At 41.2% G+C, this 18,755-nt stretch overlaps 1 protein-coding gene across 2 annotated transcripts in view; it reads left to right on the top strand.

The window, feature by feature from the left end:
* Positions 1–940: 940 nt before the first annotated feature.
* Positions 941–18,755, top strand: part of IPO8 (importin 8) — a 50,526-nt gene continuing 32,711 nt past the window's right edge. Inside the window, exons 1-8 of one of the 2 annotated variants that reach the window (XM_027469415.3) lie at positions 941–1,194; positions 8,964–9,045; positions 11,204–11,360; positions 13,568–13,726; positions 14,178–14,334; positions 14,972–15,061; positions 15,895–15,989; positions 16,625–16,709. In XM_027469415.3, the coding sequence (XP_027325216.2) occupies positions 1,111–1,194; positions 8,964–9,045; positions 11,204–11,360; positions 13,568–13,726; positions 14,178–14,334; positions 14,972–15,061; positions 15,895–15,989; positions 16,625–16,709 (909 nt within the window). In that variant the 5' untranslated portion in view covers positions 941–1,110. Of the gene's footprint in view, positions 1,195–4,449; positions 5,021–8,963; positions 9,046–11,203; positions 11,361–13,567; positions 13,727–14,177; positions 14,335–14,971; positions 15,062–15,894; positions 15,990–16,624; positions 16,710–18,755 lie in introns of those variants that run through there. The other variant, XM_072039500.1, reaches the window with a different exon arrangement.

Here is an 18,755-nt window from a genome sequence, read left to right on the forward strand (position 1 = left end):
AAATGATGAATAATTCCCATAGTTAATAATACATGCTTTTTACAATCACATTGGTTTTGTTTGATATATTCTATAATTACTGATCACACTCTCCCCTGCTTCGAAGAAGAAATGAGAAGGTTGAAAGTACCTACAATTTCTTGTTAGATGCTGTAGTTAGATGCATTACTGGAGAACAGAAAGTTCTTGAGCAACACCGATCAGGTGTTCTACACCACTTCGCGTGAAGAGTATCACAAGAGCAGCATCTGATTGTATGAATGCTTCCTTGGTGTAACTCATTCTTACAGGTAGCTTCTTCTTTGATTCTAGGCAGATATATCAATAAACTTTTATTTATTTATTTATTTATTTATTTTCCTTTGAAATCCTTACAGTATCAGATGTTTCAGCATTTTCCTTGTAACTAGTTCAGAACTTAAGTTATTTAGGGGCAATAAAAGCGCTTTGGCAACCATAAAATAAACATTGTTAGATATTGGTATCCCTACTTTAACCAGTTCTCCTGTGTGTTCACCAGTGTTTAGAATATTTTTTAGTGTGGGTCAGGCAGTGCTTCCCCAGTCGAGGGATGTACTTCTTCTTTATCGAGGAGCAGTCATGAGAAACGGCATTTCATGCTGTAATTGCAGCGAACAAATGCCATGCTGTTAAATTGTGCTCTTAAGGCTGTCTACTACGTGCTGCTATGGCAGGATCCTGTAGTCACCCTAGCATCTGGCTCTTTTCAACCACTGCTTTGTTGTGCGGCCCCTGTGGGGACCGTACCGCAACATGGCGGCCCCCTGCGTGCCCGGCTGCGGGCTGCCCCATCTGGCTTCCGTCCGTACAACAACATGGCGGCGCCCTCCCCGCGCGAAGCCAGAAGGCGGCGCGGCGGCCGTAAAGCAGCGCCCGCTTCCCGATGCCCAGCTGTCGCAAACCGGTGAATGGCTGTGAGCGGCGGCGGGGGGCGGGGGACGCCAGCTCGGTCGCGGTCGCGGTCGCGGTCGCGGTGCGGGGGGGGCGGCGGCGGCGGCGGCGGCGGCCCCGCTCCCTCCTCCCGCCCGCGGAGAAAGGGGCCGCGGGGGGGGTGGGAGACGCGAGCGAGCGAGCGAGCAGCGGGCCGACATGGACCCCAACAGGATCATCCAGGCGCTCAAGGGCACCATAGACCCCAAGCTGCGCATCGCGGCCGAGAACGAGCTCAACCAGGTGAGGGAGGGGCGGGCGGCTCGGCCCGGTACCGAGCAGCACGGCCCCGGCCCCGGCCCCGGCCCGCCCCCGCCGCCGCCCCCCGGCCGCCGCTCCGCACGGGGCCGCCCGGCCCCGCCGCCAGGGGCAGGGGCTGAGGGGGCTGAGGGGATGTGGGGGGGGGAGGGGGTCGGGGGCGCCCCCTCCTCGGCGGCCGGGGCCAGCCCCGGGGGCTCTTCGCGGCTCCCCACCTCCCAGCCGCTGCCCCCCGGGGGCTGGCCCGGTTTAGGGGGGAAAGGGGGAGCCCCCCGGAGGCGGTGGGGGTGGATTTGGGTGAGGGGTGCCCCCCGCGAGGTGCCTCAGAAGGACAACGGGGGGCGGCTGGGTCCGGGGTTTGGGCAGCTGAGGTGAGGGTTTGGGTAACTGAGGTGAGGGTTTGGGTAACTGAGGTGAGGGTTTGGGCAGCTCCAAGCCCTCCCCGCAGCCCTCGGGCAGCTCGGTTAGCTGGTCAGTGGGTGCTGGGAGCGCTCGTGCCCGCAGCTAGGTAAAATTGTGAAAACTTCTTTTTTGCTCGCCTGACGGAGTTGCTGTAAAAATCCCTCGGCGCTTACTTTTATCCCTGCGGTGAAGGATTGACAGGGGAGTTAATGTCTGGCAGCAGCCTGTTGCGTGGGGATCAAAAGCAGGGGAATAAAGCTCTGCGTGGCTGGCAGAGGGAGGACAAAGGAGCAGCTCTCTGCGTGCTAGGGTCTTGCTCCCACTGCTGCCCTTTTGCCATCAATATTGCACATCATGAAGCTCATCAAAAGTTAGAAAGTGTTTGGAGGTTTTAATCCATAAAACCTTTCAATTACAAGTGACAAATAACGCAGTTCTCATGCAACACCCAGGTTTTACTTTCAGGATTTATCAAGAATGGGTCAAAGTACAGATTTTTATTTAAAATAGCTGACACGTTTCCTCTCTTCTGTTACTATAAGTCCTGAAATTGAGATGTGCCTGTTGCTGCACAGGCTTCCTGTCACCAAACGAAGCGTGATGTATGCGACCAATAAAGTGCACCGATGCGGTGCTGGGGTTGATACCGCTCTTGGAGGAGTGGAACAAAAGTGCACCTGAGGAATGCTGCTAACTTTGGCATCTTGAAACCTTTCAGTGCTTTTGAAGCGAGAGTTCAAAGTGACGTGTCAGACTTCCATGTACATAATGACAGTGCCGACACGTAGCTGTGTTCCTGCGTGTACGGGAATCCAGATGCTGGCCGAGCTTTTCTCTTGTTCTAGCAAAGAAACTACCCAACCAGCCAACCAAAAAGCCCTCCCTCCAACAAAAAGTACTTGAAATAGTAACACAATGCTTGTCCAAACAGAACAGAGGTCACCTTCATTCTGTGCAGTAAGGTGATGCTGCTCCTGATAAACGCTAAAGGGGATTGAAGTAAAACATCTTCTGTGCCGCCCTGTCCACAGTGTGCATTTGCTTTTGAGCTTGAATCATGGTAGTGACTGGAGTTTCCCCTGAGTTGAAACCCTTTTGTTACTGTTCCACCAAAATAGTGTCTCAGTGGAGATGTTTCATTGCTTGTACTGATACAGAGTCCTTTAGCAGCGATCTCCTAATGGTCCTGTCTCTGTAATTCACTTACGTGCAGAATGGGGTTAAAATGAATGAAAACTTGAGTACCTGTCAAAAGTCCTGGGATGCCTGAAAATGCTTTCTCTTCTGTATGTTCATGCACCTGTATAAAGACAGAGCTAAATCAATGAGATTGCTCTCTGCCTTCTGGATTATCATCTAATTGCATTTAGAAATGAAATCAAGGCTACATTTAAAAGTTCCTTTTTTTTTTTGTTTTGCCTTTATTATTTTTACTGGAAGGCTGTTTGTGAGCTTTCTTCCTCCAGCAGCTGGAAACAAATGTTGGTTTCCAGCCTAAACTAATTCATGGCCCATTTAAGATCAATTTGTGCCAATGTTGGTTCTTAACTAGAGCAGGTTTCTTGGTACCTACTCTGACATATCTGTCAGAGGCTGATCCCTACCAGCTTGTTTTCCTTTGCCTCAACAAGCTATATTCCCATTGTCTTATCATAAAACTGGATTTTTGAAATCTAATAACAGGAGAGCACAGTTCCTCTCTGTACTTCTCTTTGAAGTAATCTTTCTTGTGTAATCTGGTCATCTGTGTTTGCAGCGTGCCAGAAAGTCTCACACTCGATGCCATTAATACCTCATTTTATACATCCTAAAGCTACAATTATCTTCATGTTCAACACTTAACATCTCTCTTATCATGTCATATACTAAGGCCCTTTTATCCCATGGTTATTCCTCACTAACAAGCCTCAAGCTTTTAGGAGAAATTCCTATTATGCCTTAGTGCATGTCTGTGTACTTTGTCCTATTGCTCCATTGCGTTTTTGTTGCAGCAGTTGTAAAGATAATTCAGTTCTTTGTAGGATTTTTCTGATCTTTCTCCTCTATTGATGTATGCTACTTCTGAGTCATCAACAAACTTCATTTGTCTTGGTGCCCTGAGCGCAAATCTAAGTGTGAGATTGGTCTCAAATGTGATTCTGGATAAACTGGAGCAGTAATTTCCTGCCAGGTCAGTCATGTCTATCACGTACCTACTGTCGCTTCCCTGTTAACCTGTTATTTCTCTTAGTGTACACATCTCTCCAGCTCCCTCTTTTTTTTTTTTTTTCCCCATTTTTTTTCCTTGAGCTCTGTCATGACATAATTGGCCTGCACTTTAGGATCATGCTGTTCAATCTCACTGTATTTATTAGAACAGTCGATTTTCACACCAAAGGAAGATACTCAATTTCTACACACCCTCTTGTTTGTAATGAGATTTTTTTTATATCTGTTTTTGCTCTTGTTCTTTTTAGGCCTGTCTAACGGACTTCAGTGACATTTTTTAAATGACTAAAGACTGCTTTCATGTGCCAGTTCTTGGTACAGCGGCCTTCTAGTACCTAAAGGGGGCCTGCAGGAAAGCTGGGGAGGGACTCTTGGTCAGGGAGTGTAGTGACAGGACAAGGGGGATTGGCTTTAAACTCAAAGAGGGTACATTTAGATTAGATATTAGGAAGAAATTCTTCCCTATTGAGGGTGGTGAGGCACTGGCACAGGCTGCCCAGAGAAGCTGTGGCTGCCCCATCCCTGGAGGTGCTCGAGGCCAGGCTGGATGGGGCTTTGGGCAGCCTGGGCTGGTGGGAGGTGTCCCTGCCCATGGCAGGGGGGTTGCAGCTAAATGGTCTTTAAGGTCCCTTCCAACCCAAACCCTTCTGTGACTCTGATTCTATGTTGTGGGATGTTATTGTCTGATTATATGAGCATGCAGTATCATCTCCTACTGATTCCTGTTCATATAGGATCACCAGGAAAATTCTTATATGTTAATCTTAATTGGCTCAACTTGCTATAATGCATTTCTTTAGCCTGTGACAAAGTGGACAACATGAATAAAACTGCAGGCATACAAGTGCATGTTTAAATACTGAGAAGGAGTTGCAGTATTTGGCTTTGACAGGAACTGAGAAGCAGTGCAGGGAGAAGAGAGAGAAGTGTGAGAAGATTGCCCAAAAGCAGAAGAGTAATGTCAGGCTTCCTTTCATTTCTTCCCTATCTTTGGTGAGCTGGCTGTCAAAGTATGCAGGGATCTTAAGGCAGTTGGCATTGAGCACCGTGTTATCGAGGGAGGAATCTCAGGTATTTTTATTGAGGAGCAATTTGATGAGGAAGCTGACTTGCATGAAGGCATGAGCCTTTCTGTGGAAGGTGGCGTGAGGTTGACCCTGGATGAATTTGGCAGCAGGACCAGCAGAGGAAAGCAGCTCGGGTAGGTGTTCTTGTACACGTTTATTTTCACTTCATGTGGAGAACACTGTGTTTTCCCCTGCCTAAACGAGGGCTTTGCATGTAGGCAAGGAAAGAAGAAAGTGGCTTTTGAAGTTCTAGTTTGTTTTAACAACCTGTGACTGCCAGCATAAAAAAAAAAGAGAGAGAGGGAGAAAGTACTATTAGCAACAGCAAAAATATGCCCAAGTGTGACAAATACTGATGGAGTTTCTAAGTAACGCGTTTTAAGTACAGAGCAGACAAAAAATAAAGCTTAGATAACTGAGCATTCAAATCAAATGTGTGGAGGCCTTAAAATAATCTTTGCAAACAGTTAATTGCATATGTATTCAAGATACATTTTTTTTCTGTGTGTTCATCTTTGCAAACAAAGATGTAGTGCCTTGATTTCTCAGCTGAAGGGATGAAAAGCAATTATTTAGTGCTGTACTTGCATTCAGAGGTGCTGAGAAGGATGTGCTGTTTGACGCTGGTGGAGAAGGATGGCTTGCTGTGCAGAACCCGAGGGAAGGCTTGTTTTTTCCATGTCTGTTGTTTCAGAGCATCCCCGTGTTGTTCTGCAGAGGAAGAAATACCTTCCCCTGCCACTCTGCACTCAGCCACTCCGGCTGCTCTCACTGCAGCAGGAAGATTGCTGAAAAATGTGGCTAAGGAGTAATTGCTTGCTGTGGGCTTTAAATGTGACAGCAAGCGAGATACGGGTGATGCTTATTGTAGTAAGTTCAGTAACATGTAATGCATGGTAGCCTGGGATCCCACGTGAAAGCTAGGTGTGAAGAGTACTTGCTTCAGTAGGGTCCATTTGGGGAAATTTTAATGCATTTTTCCTGCTAGTCTCTCCTTGTATTCTGGTTCTGTGAATGTAACGGTGTTCATCTTGCTGTTTTTCAGTGGCTTCTCTGAGGCTCTCTTGGGTGTCTTCTACAGCTAATCAAAGGGACAAGGAAATAGGCAAGAAAGGATGCTTTCTGTGATGGTTTGAGGCTGGGCTGGGGAAGAAATGCATGTTAGGCTAAAGGAGAAGGGACAAACGGGGCAGGCAGATGTGCAGCTGTAGGTGCAGGTCCCCAGACAGTGGGCACAGGTGGAGCGAGGAGTTGGTCACTGTTGGAAATTTACCCAGCTCTGTCTTAACCAGTGCTTAGCTGTATGCCTCTTCAGGTTAAGCTGCTAGCTTTGCACGGTTGTGTCCCAGTGGAAATTAATCCCAATGGAAATTGAATGGGGGTGGGTTTGTTTTTTCTTTGTATAGATGCCCTGACCTGTGATTAATGCAAGGGCTGTCGGTATGTTTTACACAGCTTTAAAATAATCATTGTTCTTTGTATTTGGTGAAAGTTTACTTTTGAAAACCTTCCTTTTACTTTACTCAGTTTGTAAAAGTTCATGTGCTGCTTTCACAAGTGTCTTGCTGAACCCGTCCAGCCCTGTGGACTCCTCATCGCCTCCTTCCACCTGCACAGCACCCGCTGGCAGCGGCTCTGCACAGAGCTCCTGCAGCTTCACCTGCTGCTTCCAGGGGCCCGCTGGATGGTTTTCCAGAGCGAGGGAGTGAAAGGATCAATCCCAAGATCACAATTAGCACAACAACGAATCCAATGGGAATGTGCTGGTATAGGAAAAATGTTGCTGCGTGCGGCTTTTTCAAAAGGCCTCTGTTCCCCAAACTGCAAGCAGAGCGTTGTTTCCCTGACCGCTTTGCTGCTGCCCAAGTGAGCAGCGTGGTATTTGAGCCTCACAGACGTAACACAAGCAGGTGCCTTGTTCCTAAAAGGGCCACACATAGTCTCTGTTCGTCTCTAACATGTCCGTGTCTCTGATGGTGAAAATGAAGCTGTGTAAAAATGTGAATTGTGGGGTGCTGTGAGGAAACCAGAGTGCTTTTAATAGTGGTGATATAAAGGTAACGGTACGGAGCAGAAGGATTTGGTGGGGACTGGATGCTGTGCTCTCTGGGGGGTGTCAGGATTTTGGGTGGCTGGAAACCCCCAGCAGTGTGTGGGCGGGAGATGATCCCTCCTCAGAGACCCAACGCGCCTCGTGGCACGCCCGGCACTGCAGGCCGCTCGCCGCGCGGGCCAAATGCCCCTATTTGTGGATATCCTGGCAGCGTTTCAAGGCTAGTGCTGGTGTGCCAGCACAAGTGGTACCAATAAAGCTTCCCGGACTCGCTGCGACTTCAGTGTAAATTCAGCACAAGCTGTTTGCGCAGGGAAAGAGAAATAATTCGTGCTGCTATCGCCGCGTCCATCCCAAACGTGATACCGGCGGGACGACTGCCAGAAAATGCAGCAACGACGACAAAACAACCCCCCAGAAGACTGCATTCCTAGCCAGTGTATTTTTAGTGGTACAAGCTGCACGTAGACTCCCTCTGAGGACCACATATCGGCACTATTTAGAGGAAAAAAGCCTCTCAGGGCTCGCACACGTTCTTGGTTTTCGGTGCCTCAGTGAGGCCTCATGCCCTCCTCACATCCCTGCAGCCTCCCTCGGCCCCACGCCCCGGAGCTGTGAGGGGCTGTCTGCAGGCAGCTGGAGGCCAGCCTTTGGCCTCCGGTGCACTTGATACGAAAGGTGATTTTGGGAATCTGGTGTGCTTCAACCAGTTGGCTTCGAAAGCTGGCGTTTCAGTGTGCCTGTAGGTAAATGCAGCTCCGGTGCTGCCTGCTAACAGCTTTTGCTTTACTTTGGGCATTGCTTGTGGGTAATTGAAGTCTACAGAGAAGGCAACTGCGGGAGAGTATGCTTCTGATTTGCCATTACTGCTTTTATCTGAGAGCTCAGATTGCTCTGTAAACATCCAGTGAGGCTGTGAACACAGAGTGGGTTAGAATTACGCTACAATTACAATGAGTTAAACGAGGGCCACAAAGTTAAGTGATTTGGCAAAACCGTTGAGTTGTGCTGCCACTGTCACACTTAAGCATTGTGAAAGCACTGGAGTTTTACCTCATTATGGAAATGTTAGATCAAGGAGTTGGGTCCATGCACTGCAGAACATACCACTTACTTAACAGCTTTCAAATGAGGCAAAGTTTCTGGGAGGACGTAGTATACTTGCACTGAAAGCACTGCTCTGGAAATAACCACAGGACTGCCAGACATAATCTGGTGGGAAAGAAATACTATAAAAGGTAAAATAAGAAATTGTCTGTCATCTAGCCCCCAAGAAACATCTCTCTTTGAACATCAAACGTGGATCTGAGTGACGAAAGATCTGACCCACGAGTAACTAGTGATGTTGCCAAGGCTTAGCGGTAACTGCGGCACGCTGAGTCAACGATTCTTCACGTTGGAGGACCCCTGTTGAATGACAGCAGTATAATGCTATCAGATTTTCCCATCTTTTAAATCTGACGTGCTTTGCTCAGAAGTTCAGTGGGCATTGTTTTCTCTTTGAATTTTTTTTCAGCTGCGTGGCTGATGGAGTGTTTGAAAAGTTCCCAGGAAAGCTGTGGGTTTTGGAATGTTATCTGTCTACACTTGATTTTCATTAAAAATGGTTGTTCCACCGTTTATCCCCAGTTGGTATTTTTCTGTTATGATGCACTATGCCTCTAGTCTGTTAAAATGTAGCTGTATAATACATGGCTTGTTTGACTTATGAGGCTAAGTTAAATAATTCACTAGATGTATAGTGATTCTCAGAATGATTTAAATATTCATTATCACTAATCTCAGTTAGAAAGCCTTGTCACATTACTTATTCCTCCCATGTACCATTATTTGCTCAGCTTTTTCAAGTAATTCTGTAGAACACCACTGATTTGGGTAAATCCATGTGCTAAAACCTTTCCTACTTCGTGAGGAGAGTCAAAGATTTCTACAAAAACCTTGGTTTCAATTCTTATTCAGCTTTTTGGTAATACATTCTTCTTTAAACATAGCAACTTGCTAACTGTGTTTTATTTGTATTTCAGTCCTATAAGATCATCAATTTTGCTCCAAGTCTACTGCAAATCATAGTATCAGATCAAGTTGAATTTCCAGTGCGTCAAGCAGGTGAGATAAAATCCTCGTTTCGTTTTCTTCCAATAGAAAGTCAGTCTGTTATTTCAACAGAGTATTGAGTTGCTGGAAAGTAAGAAAGTTCACATTTGTTCTGAACATGGAAAGGTTCAGTAGGGAAACCTTTCAGTCTTTGCCACCTTTTTCCTGTATGAAGATCAGATAAAAGCATGGGTATAGAATTGAGTCCTACTTTGGCTTCCCTGTGTTTATAGTGATCCCTACTGGAATGCTGGAATATTGATACTGAAAGAGAATGACTTTTGCTCAAAACTGAGTACCCAGGGAGCCTTAGATATTCTTTCTTCTGGTGGTGAAGAGAGATTGAAGCTAAGACATGAAGGTATTCAAACAGAAAAGAGTAGTGTTTCTCTATTTGAATCCCTTTTCCTTGAAAAGTCAAAGTTTCTGAAAATGAAAACAGTTTGTAGGTCAAAGGTAGCCACATATGCTTATTTGGTATCTATGGTGTCCACTCACAAAAATAAATGTGAAGGGAGCTCATGTTACTGGTAAATTACAAATTTGTAGTCTGAGCATGTCTACAGGGATTGCTTAACTATATATGTAATTTTGTGTGCGGTGATGCAGTTAACTTCAGGGTATACATTTGTATAAGATCCGTTTCTAAATTCTCATAATCTATTTTAACTACACCTATACAATGTTGGTTGTTTTTTTTTTTTTTGAGTCGTAAATTATTAAGCTTTTTCAATAAATTGATGAATACTGTTTCATTCACTGCTCTCTTTCTATCCTATGGAACAGCATTTCCCATTGAAGCACGGTGGTGTTTTGTTTTTTTGTACAGATCCTATTAATCCCCTGAGTGTGTTGAGGCATGCTGACATATGCTGTTTGTCATGCTGGCGTGTATATTTTCAAAGATAATCCAACTTTGAATGGCATTGTTAAACCATTCTATGGTGAAGTTTGATGCTTAATTTAGGCACCATAAGGTCATTTTCATAAATTAATCTCTCATTTTATTATCATTCAGGTAAAAAAACAAAAACCAAAACAACAAAAAACACAAGTATGTAGAGTTGTGTTTTTTTTTTTTTTTTTTTTTTTTTTTGTTCCAGAATGGAGAAATAGAGTAGAAAACATTTGAATTTAGTTTTTAAATCAACAGATTTCCCTGAAATCTTGTAAAAAGACAAGAATTTGTACACTCTTAAGATCTATGGATAAAGTAAATTAAAGTCTTTAGTCTTTCTGGACCTGTTTTATATTTGAACATCCTGGGGTTTCACAGTCAAATAATTGTTTTTCCTCTTGTTCCTATAAAATATTTTACAAACTGCATGCTTTCCTACTTCGTAACTTGTTATGACAAAAAAATTGTACCCAAGAATATCTTATTTATACTTTAAAACCCTAGTCAGTAATCAACCTAAATAATAAAGGGATAAGAGTCTATTAAGAACATTACTTTAATGTCTTACACCATATTTCCTATGTTTTCTAAAGAATGCCTACAGGCATTTCAATACCGAGGCATAAATGCTGCTTATTTTCAGTGGAAGATTAGCTTTTATTTTTCATGTTTTTCCATGTGAGACAGAAGGGAACAATTCTAAGGGATTATTGGAAATCCTAGTAGTGAGATAAAGCTTAGGGAATTCACAACACACATTTCTGTCTGAATAGAAGGTAGGCCATATGCCAGTTTCATACTGGGCATTTCCCCAAGCAGAGGATCCTCTCTGCATGCACAATGATTTGTTTACACGAGCCTTCCAAAACTTCCCTTACTGAGCCTGAATTGTTATTTTGGAGATGAGTAAAAATGAAGATAAGATGATGTTTGCTTGTTTAGAGTGATAGCGTGTTATGCCCATACGCAAGACTGTTGTAGTAAAGAACGTACTCCAACAGGAGTTGCCTGAAATGCTATCCTGCTCAACTTAGGACCAGACTCTTGAGCCCAGTCTTGTCTGTTATGATAAAATATATGTATATATAAAAATGGTTTTCTGTTTCACCTGTGCTTAGTGCTTAAAATTGTTACAAACCCATGCAGGGGGTTTTCGGTTGTCCTTTCTGCTCTTTGTTGTACTTTCAACTGTACTACATATTGAGCACAGAGTAACGTGGGGATACTTCAGAATTAAATTTAAATTATTCTTTTCACATGGCTTATTCGTAGCTGCCATTTACCTGAAGAACATGGTGACACAGTACTGGCCAGACCGTGAACCACCTCCTGGAGAAGCAGTATTTCCTTTCAACATTCATGAAAATGATCGTCAGCAGATTCGTGATAACATTGTAGAAGGAATAATTCGCTCTCCTGACTTAGTGAGGTATTTTTCTGCTATGTAGAGATATATCTATAGCTCAGGTTTTCAGATCTACCAGTCCAGATGTGTGAGAATCTCAATTTCTTGGGAAATGAAGTGAGTACTTCTTTTGAAAATGTGATAATAATAGCTTTACCATATGTGTGTGCACTTGTTTCTCAGAAATGTATTTACCTGGCTAAGAGCACTGTGATGTGATTTATTCTCTTACAGTGTAGTTTAAAGCATCTTCTAAAACTTCCTGTAGTGACAGCCTGTCTATGTGGCCGATTCAGGGCAGATATTACAGAGGGCTGTCTATAATACTGAATTACCTCTTGAGGGAAATACTGCTCAAAATCCATTTTTTCTAATACCTCTTTTCACAGTTACTTTTTCAATTTTTATGCATCGTTACAGCATTTAAATGCATGTTGTTATTCTTGGTTGTAAGATGTTAAAAGAATGAAAAAAAAAAGTTCTATTTTTTCTGGAAGAGCAAGTAAGTTTCATGGATTTGTTACAACCTGTGATTATTCCTGGCTTTAATTAAAATGAATCTGGTAAGAGTAGGTTAGGCTACAGCATATAGAGATGTGCATCTTTGAAAAACAGATGAAATTCTTCCTCTCCTCCTTCTTTCAACTGGCTAGGTGCCCGAGGATGTCTTTTTGGCCAGTCATCCTACCAAGAAGAGGAGTGATTGACTATAGATTGAAATTATGGTTAGGGAAAACGTTTGATTAAAACAAACAAACAAACACTGGAATACATTAGGTTGCTCTAGCATTGCTCTCAGTGGGTATCTTGATGAACGGATTAGACAAACACTTGACAGGTATCCTAGTATCTTGTATCCTGCACCAATACAAGAGAATGAACTAAAGCACTGTTTCCAGTTCAGATTTTCGAAGTCTCTGAGTTAGGTGATTAGAATCCCCCCTCAGAGAGCTCCTCTCTGGAGTTGTGCCACAGCGTAAGGAAGCTTATGTTGTTTCTGTGATAGTGTAAAAAGGGCATGTAGTTTCCCACCTCATCATGTTGTAATTTCCAAGGCTAGGTTTATACAAAAGAGCACAAAATAATGGAGCTTTGAGGAGTTTTGTTTTTTTTTGCAAACTAGTTCAGGCATCTTTTCATAACATGATATTCAAAATACCTTGTCATTACAATAGCCATGTACATTTAAAAGGACTGTTGAAACTCCTCAGAAAAACACCTCGAATAACGTAGAGGGTTTCTAAATACTGACTAAGAACTTGTAAATTTGTCAAAGGTTAAAAATGTCAAAGAAAACTGGAACTAGTCTGATGCTGTGATACTGGTGTTTTTCACTGTTTGCTTGTGAGAGTAAGGGAGGAGAAGGAACCAAATCAGCAGCAAGGACAAGCTCCAAGGGCTTGAGGGGGAAGGTAAGTTTGTACAAAGGTCAACACATCAAAGAGTTGAGAGCCCCTTATTGAACTACTTGGTGATAGTGGCTCCTTATGTATTGGACTGCAAGGAGCACCAAATATAAAAGAAACAATATTTACTGCAGGCTTTTTCTTTCATTCTTTAGCAGAGCTAAGAGCAATTACAGTTTCTAGTTTAGTGCTGCTCAACTTTTTTAGTCACACCTGGCATCAGTCAGCTAACAATCCTGTCTTGCCACACCATTGTGAGTGGCTTCAAAGGCTGTGTGGAGGGAGAGGAATGATACAACGTTTTACCTCATTTGCTCTGCAGTATGCTTCAGAGGTTGTGAAGTGCTGTTTGGGAAGATACCAGGAAAATTATTATTTGATGAGGACCCTCTGGCTTGGATCAGAACACAAACTAGTTTTGTTTAATAAAAATGTACAAATTTGTTCTTTTGTGGTTGCTTTCAACCTTGTAAGTATTTAGAAGTATAACCACTTGTTTTCAAAACACAAAGCTAACTGGTTTCATGAACAGTTAATTGCTTTCAAATATTGTCTGATGGCTGTGGAGAGTGAGGAGGAGCAGAGAAAAGTAGTTAAAATATTCTGAAATTAGCTTTTTCCTTAAATACCATGAGTTTTTTTTTTCTTGCTTTTCTTCTATCATCTTCCAGAACTATTTCAGTGTTACCAAAATATATATGAAAGTTATGATGCAATATGCATATTGTAGCCATTAAACCAAGATTTGGGATCTGTCCTGTAATATTAAAGACTGTGCCATGACCTTATTTACTTTAAGGTGTTTATTTTTCTCTCCTGCTACAGAGCCCAGCTGACAATGTGCCTCCGCACTATCATTAAACATGACTTTCCTAGCCATTGGACAGCTGTAGTGGACAAGATAGGCTACTACTTGCAGTCTCAGAACAGTGGGAGTTGGCTCGGGAGCCTCCTGTGCCTCTATCAGCTGGTGAAGACTTATGAGTAAGTTGAAATCCAGAAGTAAACAAGGTCTCAGTACTTTTGTTCTCAGTTGACTACTGAGAATGACCTTCTTAAGAGCACTGGCAGTTCTACAAGGAATTCAGCTAGAGGATGAGAATTAATAATTGTCGTATTCTTCCTTTGCTGTAAATAATTGAAAACTATTCATCATCTTTATATCATCAGTGAATCGAAAGCAGAGATTTCAGCAATAATTTGTATTTGTGAGGCTTTGTACTTTTGATCTGATTTAACCCATCTGTGGAAAAACTTGGATGCTTATAGCTTCTTTTGTTTGAAGATTCCCCAAATGCTGGAAATATGAATATAAATTATTTTATACTTTGATGTCATAGTACAGTACCCTCTGTCACAGTACTTAAATCGCTGGTGAGGAGAAGGCATTAGATCGTGTGTAGATCCTTGACCCACATTTTTGTTTCCTTTGCAGATACAAAAAAGCAGAGGAGCGAGATCCCCTCATAGCAGCAATGCAAATATTTTTGCCCCGGATTCAGCAGCAAATGATCCAGCTTCTGCCTGATAACTCCCATTACTCTGTACTTCTTCAGAAACAAATCTTAAAAATCTTCTATGCTCTTGTTCAGGTTGGCATCTGTGTACAGGACACTACAATTTTTACATTGATGGGCAAAGCAATCCCCTTCGGTGCACTCATGGGTGTCACTGAGTAAAAATATCAATTAGTATGTGAAAAGTCATGTTCAATAAATAGCTCTTATAAAAATGTGATTTTTATAATCACATTAGGTAGATTTGTCTACTTAAAAACTAGTCACGTGATCCCCAGGATTACATTTTTTTATGAACCTAGGTACTTTTGTGCATCCTGTATATAAGCTTGTTGGAGAAATATTTCTATGTAAATTTGTGCATAATCTGATATAAACTATTTGAGTATCTCAACTGTGCTGTTTAGCTTCTGTTGTGGTCTGTAAAACTCAGTTGGACTATTTTGAAGAACAGGAGGAAACAAAAAGAATTAGCAAGTTCTCAAGCCAAGGAACTTTCCTCAAATAGTGTCCAATCAGAAGTTTCTCTGTCAATGATACCAAGAAGGTTTTAGTAGTAATGATATCTAACCTAATTTAAATTTTACTTAGAACCTCATCTTCCTGGGAGTATAACAACTGTAGAAATATCTTCTGCCTTCTTCAAGAAAAAAAAAACAAACAGTATTTAATGACCATGATGTTGTTTTGTTTTTTTTTTTCCTTATTTCAGTACGCATTGCCACTCCAGTTGGTGAATAACCAGACTATGACCCAGTGGATGGAGGTCTTCCGTACCATCATTGATAGAAACGTGCCTCCTGTAAGGTTTAGTAGTGTAAAGACCTCTGGTATTTGTGTGGTGGCATTTGAGGAACAGTCAGCATAAAGATTTTCTCAGTGGTCTTTTTTTTTTTTTTTTTTTTTTAATATGTCATCTCATCTATTTGAGATTCTTATCCTTAAAATAGGTGTTATTCTGACAGAAATGCAGGAGAGTCGTGTAAGCTATCAGAGTTTTGCTGTCTAAGGTAGAATTAATATGTGAACTCCAGTCTGTGATATTTTGGAAGCTTCCAAATATTTTAGCCATTTTCTCTCAAGAAGAAAAACCTCATCATGAATCTATCATTTGTTTCTGTTTCTCTTTTTCTTTCTTCCGTCTTCCACATCTTATGAAGAAAAGATGAAAAAAGTAACTAAATATGTGTGTGTGTGTGTGTGTCTGTACAACAACTGGCATTTCTAAAATTTTTTTATATTTATTTCACAAGTGTAACATTGCAATGCAAAAGCTATTAAAAAATATGGTTAGGTTATATAAATTTGGAGGAGCAGTGTTAATTTTGCTTAATTTTTAAGCAAAAGTGCATGCTACTGTGTTATCCAAGCATATATGAGAGTTTCATTTTTTAAGCATGCGTAATTTTGAAAATTAAAGTACAAGCACAATACAGCTATTGCACATACACAGTTTATATTGACCGATTAAGGTATTTTTAAGTTTCTGAATGTTATATAACTTTTAACAGAACCAAAGCTTTAGTCAATGCTGTGAATTTGTATTAGCTTACTGGGTGAGGAATGTGTAAAACATGATTTTTCTCTCAACACAACACAGAGCTAATTCATTTATTTATATGCATTTATTTATAGGAGACTTTGCAAATTGATGAAGATGACAGACCAGAGTTGGTGTGGTGGAAATGCAAGAAGTGGGCATTACATATTGTAGCTCGTCTTTTTGAACGGTAACAAACTAATTAAAAACTGAGTTGGGTTTACAAATCTTGTTAACATTGCTTATGGTACTGTTAGACAAGACAGTGGAGTTGATTTAGCAATTGATTTAATGTGTTCACCAAAGAGATGTTTCTGCTACTGTTCTTCACCTTGCACTGACACATCCAGTGGTTAGAGGTTTTAGTGAGATAATTTGGCTTTCTAAGCCAGCAGGAACCTAGCCAGAAAAAGTATATATATACATATATATATGTGTGTGTATAATATATAAATATAGATAGATAGATATTGGTTTTTTACTGTGTTCAGCTACAACTGCATGTATTCTTGAATAAGAAGACAGAGAAAGATTTCAAAAGAAGTCCAAAAACATGGAAGTTGTAGAGCTTATGACAAAAATGCTTTTATATTTACTTGACTATAATATTGTACCATCTGAGAATCTAAGAAAAGAAAAGGGAAGTGAGGCATTATATGAGGAAACATTAAGTGAGGAAATAATGACTTAGTAGGGTATCTGTGGAAAAGGATTTGTTGGGGATGGGAGGCTACTCAGAGTCCTTGGTGTTGTAGAAAGTACTGTGTTTCCTTGACACAGAATACTCTTCACGATGTAAATATCTGTCTTCTCTTTGTTTTAAAGGTATGGAAGTCCAGGAAATGTAACGAAAGAATACTTTGAATTCTCAGAGTTTTTTTTAAAAACATATGCTGTGGGCATACAACAGGTAAGCACAATTCATTTGTTTCTGAATTAGATCATTTTGGCTGAATGCGAAGGTATTACTTTTCAATAAACAGTGTGCTCACAGCGAAGTTTGGGAAACAAAACTGAACAGAACCAGGCCAATTTTTCATTGTAGTGATTGTGAAATTCTTTAGAACTCATCTTAGTCCCATACTTAACTGAGGTATAATAACACAAATTTTCAGCAATTCAAAAAAAACCCTGCAGGAAAACTTTCATAAAAGGTGAGTGCTTATAAAACAGTGTTATCATCATGTATAAGTATTCTCTGTGTAACTGAGAGAAAAGAAATGATGCATGGGTTTCGCATCACAAAGGGATGTATTTTCAGATCACTCTTTAGAAAGTGATTTTGCAGCAGACATCTTAGGAACACTAGAGCCTGTCCTATTTTATGTTAGGAAGATGTAATCAGATTAGAAGGTGTCTGGAGAATAGCTATAGAAGTTACTTTATACACGGTAAGCATATTTTATGAAAACAGGGCATAAATTCACAGTTCACAGGAAAACTGTTTTGTTGGGGAATGCTTAGTATTTATATTTAATGCAGCTTTCTGGAGACAGTTCAGTAAAGTTGGTAAAGTTGCACAGCAGAGAGGCAGTTCCTGTCAGAGGTTTTGCAATTTTTTGCCAGCTTAATTGTGGGCATCTGGGAACGTGGGCTTCCAGACTTCTCCCTGGTTTGGTGGAATGGCTATAGCAATTGGGTGCTTGGAAGCCCGAGCATAGCGGTTCACAAGATCAGATGTTTCTGGTACAGCTCTTGCTGTTTCTCATCCAGCCTGCTATGTACTGGATGACTGGGGGTGCTATTTCCCAGGCTTTCAACTTTTCAACTAAATCTCTTGAGTGTCCAGGCTTTTGGACACTCAATACACTCTCCTGCTCATAGAACAATAGAATCTTTAAGGTTGGAAGAAACCTCCAAAAGAGGAGGTATCGAAAACCTTACAAAAATCCAGAAAGACTACGTCCACCACCACCTTTTTATCCACCAAAAGGTTGACTTCATCATAGAAGGAGATCAGATTACCAAGGCAAGGTTTTCCCCTTATGAACCCATGTTGACTATGCTTGATAATCAAGTCAGATTTAAACTAGCTTTCAAAATAAAAGGATTGTCTGTAAAACAAAATTACTTTTCTCAATCCAGTTTGACAAAAGAACAAACAAAACCAGCGAAATAAACAAACAGTTTATCCATCAGTGTATCAATGCTGTGTAAATATGTGAGTGATAAGAACTAAAGGATGGCTTTGGTGAGACTGTAAATATTAAATAAAAAGGAGGGGGAAGCAATCTAACATAAATTCTAAGCTCTTTGCGATGATTAATTTCTCAGTGGAGAAATAGCCTTCCATGGGCAGCTGTCATTTGCGATAGTTAAAGCTTATGTCTGATGAAAGACTAGGAAATGTAGCAGAGAGCCGTTTAGCTTGAAAGATAAATGGTCTAGAAGATCTGCACATTTCTTTCATTTCTCTCCCATAAATGCTGATTTGCCACATTTCACTGCATAGTTAGTATGAATGCTATGGCGAATATTACATGACTAAGCTTTTGTTACTTATTTATCAGTTGTTCTAGTTGTTCTTGTTGCTAGAGTTCATATGAAATATGGACAATCTTTGCCCAAGGAGATTATTGTAAAAAAGACTAGGTCAGACTTAGTACCCTTAAGGGAAGGAATTGCGTTCAAAATAAGATTTATTGTAATGTTGTTGTTGTAAAGAATTCTGAAGTAGAGTTGTCCTTCTGAAAACATGATTCAAATATTTTGTAGTGCATTTTGCTTGATTTTTATTGTTATTCATGTATGTGCCAAGTCTTTACGCTTACTAACATTTAGTTGTTCGTTTGCTATTAGTGCAGATTAGTGGCTTTGTACTGTTTTTCTTAGTAGATCAAGTCTTTATAACAAAGAAGCATTGTGTAATAGAGTTTGTATCATGTAGCATACTATTACTATCTGAGAGTTACAACGGGCAATTGAAGTTAAGGTTTTTGCATCTCTTCCGATTAAC

Source organism: Anas platyrhynchos, chromosome 1 (assembly GCF_047663525.1).
Source record: "Anas platyrhynchos isolate ZD024472 breed Pekin duck chromosome 1, IASCAAS_PekinDuck_T2T, whole genome shotgun sequence".
NCBI lineage: Eukaryota > Metazoa > Chordata > Aves > Anseriformes > Anatidae > Anas > Anas platyrhynchos.